The 5071-nt window shown below is 54.0% G+C and overlaps 1 protein-coding gene across 1 annotated transcript in view; it reads right to left on the reverse strand.

Moving 5' to 3' along the window:
* The window catches only part of SLC6A7 (solute carrier family 6 member 7), a 21276-nt gene that overhangs the window by 10695 nt on the left and 5510 nt on the right, over window positions 1-5071 (reverse strand). The window contains exons 3-5 of the mRNA XM_007448055.1: window positions 3516-3647; window positions 3173-3407; window positions 1363-1501 (exon numbers count right to left, since the gene is read on the reverse strand). Of these exons, the coding sequence (XP_007448117.1) occupies window positions 1363-1501; window positions 3173-3407; window positions 3516-3647 (506 nt within the window). The remainder of the gene's footprint in view (window positions 1-1362; window positions 1502-3172; window positions 3408-3515; window positions 3648-5071) is intronic.

Below are 5071 nucleotides of genomic sequence, written 5' to 3' on the forward strand. Positions count from 1 at the left end.
CCTGCGCGTCCGGAGCCTGTGCTCCGCAACGGGAGAGGCCACAACAGGGAGAGGCCCCGGGACCGCAAAAAAAAAAAAAAAAAAAGAAATCCCCATCTTACTAACTCACCTACGCAACCTAAGCTGGGAGCAGTCACCATGCTCTCTCTCCTTCCCCCACTCCCTCCACACATCACTGCTTCCCAAGGCTGTTCCCACCCATCCACTCTCTAGCTCCACTGCACCCTGGTCCAGGCCCCCTGCAAACCCAGCCTGCGTGGTCATCAGACGTTGGACACGCCCAAACTCCCCTCTGCCCCATCTGTGCCTGTTCCCAAACCTCCAGCCTTGCCCTCAGCAAACACCATCAAGTCTCAAGCCCCTCGCTGCCTTGGCTTGCACCACGATGACCTCTCCTGGCCTTCTAATGGTCTCTACACTGTCTTCCTAGTGTTTCTTTTAGTGGTTCTCTTCCTCGTGGACAACGTCTCCCAGCACTTTGCAGAGGGACAAGTTCTAATTTATAAATGATTGAGTAAACCACTCAGAAGGCTTCCAAGTCCTTCTGAAACAGCTTTATGGCCCTTCCTGCCCTTCATAACCTAAAGTGGGCATCTGCGGCTTTGTCTTCCCAGCATCTAGCTGGCCTTCTTTGGATAACAGTCGCCTGACTTTCCCACCTGGCGCTGACTCCATTCCCAGCCCCAGCCAAGCTGAGCACTCCACCCTCCTGCCCACGGTGACTGGTTCAGGGATGGGTATAAGACCTATGTATCCAGTGAGACTCAGTTCCAGGATATTTGAAACTTGGGGCAAGGGAGAACACTAAGCAGGTAAGATGTGAGCCTAGAGCTGCTAGGGGCAACCTCATGAAAAACGTAGCCTGAGAAGGAAGCCAATCTGGAGGAAAGTACTGCTGAGACACCAAGAGAACGACATTCCTGATAACTCCAACTGAACCTCTAGATCCAGCCATGCCTGAAGCAGACCCTCTAGACTTTCCAATTGAGTGTGACAACTGGGTTCTAGTGCTTGCATTTCAAAGAGCCGTCACTCATACCCACCCTCCAAGCATTCAATGAACACTTGCTGAGGTTCTTCAAAGTGCCAAGCACTAGGTTAGGAAAGAAGCTTGAATAACAGATAGGTCCCGCTCTCGGCGAGTTTCTAGTCTAGTGAGCCAGCCTAGCCACCGTCCAGGCTCACTCACCCCCACATCTTTCTTCAGGCAGTGCCTCCCTCCCCCAGTCTCAATGTACTCTCCCTCCTCCTCTTCCCAGTTGAAGTCCATTCATCCTCTCAGGCTCAGTCCACACCCTGCCTCCTCAGGAAGACCTCACCCTTCCCAGCCTCTCAAGCCTCCGGGGGGCCTCCCAGCTTCACCTTGCCCGAGGACTTCACACCCTTGAGGATACAGAGGAACACGATGACCCAGGCAAGCAGCAGGCAAAGGCAGAGGTTCCAGCGGATCTGCCCAGGACTTCCGATGCCCCGGCTGCCTTGGATGTGGAGAACGTAGCGGCTGTGGGAGACAAGGTCTGAATGTCCTCTGGTGACCCTGCCACGTTCCACAGACATGGAGTAAAGCTGTGGCCAGCCTGCGAGACTATCCTGGCTTTTTTCTATTTGATTCCTCTCCATCCTTCTCTGACCAGCTCAGCACCCACGAGGTGGGCCTCTACAGACCCCACCACGCAGGCTGCTTTCCTCTTCAATTTCCATCTGGGTCTGGCTAATGGGAGGCAACAGCGGGAGACTGGATGATGGGTTGGGGTATTTGCACACACATGTGTACACATGTACACGCGTACAGGCACACACACCATCAGAGGGTCTGGCTGTGACTGCCTTCTATAGCACAGCTTTTGTTGGGCAGCCCTTCCTCCAAGGCTTCAAATTTCCCCTGGTTCCGGTAACACTGCCTCCTTGCCTCAGGGGTGGTATGGCTGTCCCTCTTGCTGGTGCCTCACCTTTCCACGTGGATCCCCTCTGTAAAGTCCCTCCACTCACTCAGCTCCCTTCAGCCCTGTGAGAGTGCCAATCTGCTTCCTGCCTGCTCCCCCCAACTGATGCAGTGGGCCATGGCGTTGCCATGGAGACCCCTGGCAGCTGCCAGTGACCATGTCATGTTCTTTGGCTTTTAGCTGCAGACCCAAGCCCTTCCCCACTGGTCAGACATACTCCTCAGCAGGTGCAGACACTTTGGATGGACTTTAAATGGATAAACGGATGGACCATGTAATATGTGTGGGTTGGAGATTAAAACATTTCAAGACATGGGGCTCATTTGGGGGAAAATTCCTAAGAGCAGCCTTTTGCAGGTAAAGGGTTGGGGGTATCTGGTCTGTGTCCTCTGGTCAACCAGTGGTCCCTACCTAGGAACAAGGCTACTCTGGAATGTTCCAGAACAAGATCAGGGATCAGGAGGCCTTGGTTCCAGTACTGCCTCTGCCAGTAAGTACTGAGCAAGCCTCTGGGCCTTGTTTTCTCAGCTATAAAGTGGGACTTTGGGAGAGGCCAAAGGGCAGCGATGCCCTTTTGATACCCACCATTCCCAAGGGCTTGCAATGTGCCTGGCACTGTGTTAAGGGTTTTACCTGCATTACCTGCATAATTCTCATAGCAACCCCTTATTCTCCTACAGTCTTCTTTCTCCTGTTAGACTAACCTGAGATGGTCCTGTATGATCATGGCCTCTGCTAAGTGCCTTACCCACTAGTATAGTCGGTACTCAATAAATACAGATTGAAAGAACAAGTGAGTGAGTGACTGACTGATACCATCCTATGAAGCAGGGACTCTTATCACCCCCTTGAGCGGAGGAGGAAACTGAGGCTCCAAAAGTTGACGATTACTGTTATCATCGGCATCATTACTATCAGCTAGCGTTTACTGAGCACTCACAATCCACCAGGCTGGGCAGCACAACTTATATGCTTTCTTTCCTTTAATCCTCACAGTAACCTTCAAATACTATTAGCACACCCACTTCAAAGATAGAGCATCAGAAGCAAAAGACATTGTTCAAGGTCACACAGCTGGCCAGATGAAGGGCTGGGATTAGAACCCAGAGTCCGCCTAACACTAGCACCTGAGCCTGGCCTTTGAGGTGCGTGCTGAGCCCCCTGGGGACACGGGCACACTGCTGCCTTCTGTCCCTCCCTGACCGTTGCTGGGCCGGCGGGGGCCTGACCTCCAGTACTCCTCGCTGGGGCTGACGGTGCTGGTGAGGTTGAGGGGCAGGGCCCCGTCGCCGTCCTTGGAGCCTCTGTGCTCGAGGCAGAGGTCCGTGTTCCACCAGTTGCCACAGTGCTCCCAGGGCAGGTTGCTGGTGAGGGAGGCGAAGAGGTAGAAAAGGACGTAGGCGATGATCATGTTGTAGTAGATGGCCACCAGGCCCACGACGAGCAGCATGGCCGCGCCGGCGCCTGGGCGGGGGAGCGGGCGGCCTTCAGGCCAAGGAAGCCAGCCCCTTGCTGGGTTTCGCCTCCCTCTCCCGCCTCCCTCAGGCTCAGAGCGCCCCACTGAAGCCTCACCTTTGAAGAGGGGGCTGATTTTCCAGACAGCCAGGGGTCCGAGGCTGGAGAACTGGCCCAGAGAGAGCTCGAGGAAAAAGAGGGGGATGCCACAGATGGCCAGCATGAGGACGTAGGGCACAAGGAAGGCGCCTGCGAGGAGGAGAAGGCTGGGTGCGGAGGGTCTGGGGCTGGGCTCCCCCTGAAGCCCTGCTCTAGCCCCGCCCCCCCCCCCCCCCCCCCCCCCCGCCGTATTCTCTAGATACCCCCTCCATCGGACTGTATTTGGACTGGGTGTTAATATGGAACCGAATGCCACACGGAAGACGTTGTCAGACATATATCAATACAAATGTTCTAGAAATTGTATGAAGTTCCTAAAATTGGAAATATCCTGTTATGCGGTCAGTCATAATTCTAGTTATTATCTTAAAATGTTGTATGTCACAGAAACAGCCAAATTTCCTTGACAATTGCATTGTAATCGGTCTTCAACCATGCTTTTTAAGTCTTTTGTCGCCCAGGCCAGGACTGGGCTCAGAACAGACATTGAGTGAATGAATGAACAAATGAGCGAATGAATAAGTGCATTCCCTGCCAGAGAAAGTACAAACCCCTCAGTACAGAAATCGATGCCCTGCAGAACATGGCTCCAGTCTACTGCCCCTCCCCTCTCCCCAGCACCACCTCAGATGCTTGTGGCTGCCTCCTATGGTCCCGTGTGCCCGGCATCCCTTCCCCTTTTCTTCTCATATCAGCAGCCAGCTCCTTTACAGGACTGCCCACCACCACATGGCTCTGGAAGTGCTGCCAGTCACACCAGCCAACCCCTGCCCACCCCTTCCTGGGCACATATCCCAAGGCAGGCCAATTAGATACCGTCCCTGCAATTCTATATAGATTCATTCAGAGAGAGCAGTGCTGGGAAGGAAGTCATTCCAGAGTTGTCTGTGGCCACCCCCGACCCACCTGTAAGGAGGAAGCCTGGTCCAGGGAAAAAGGAGGTCAGCACACAGACGGGGAAGAAGCATCCGAACCAGGGAGAGGGAGGACAGAGACAACTATGGACGGCCCTGAGCTCCTGGAGCTTTGGAGGCCAGCACTCGTCCCACACTTCCCAGTCATCCCAATTCGTCTCATCCTTGCTTCATCTCGTTTTACTCGGATTTCTGTCACTCTGCCAATATGCGCTTCTTTAAGGAGTTTGGTAGAGTTGGGAGGAGACACAGTGCTGCTGGGAGCACACTGGCTCTGGAGACGATAGCCCTGGAATGCTGGATCCCCATCGTGTGACCTTGGGCAAGGAACTTGGCCTCTCCAAGCACTGCTGCCTCGTCAAGACGGTGCCCACCCAGGTGGTTGTCCTCAGGGTTAAATGAGACAGGCCTGGAGAGCACTGAGCCTGGGGCCTGGCTGACGGTGAGTGCTAACCCCAGCTATTGTTAATGAGACTTAGAACAGCCACTTGATGGAGAGGCAGGGACAGAGAACTTGTTTAAGATGGAAGAGATGCTGGGTTTGCAGCGTGAATGGAAGGAACAAGAAAGGAGGCTAGATTGAAGATTCAGGAGCAGGAA

This window comes from Lipotes vexillifer, unplaced genomic scaffold (assembly GCF_000442215.2).
Source record: "Lipotes vexillifer unplaced genomic scaffold, Lipotes_vexillifer_v1.1 scaffold121, whole genome shotgun sequence".
In the NCBI taxonomy this organism is placed as follows: domain Eukaryota; kingdom Metazoa; phylum Chordata; class Mammalia; order Artiodactyla; family Lipotidae; genus Lipotes; species Lipotes vexillifer.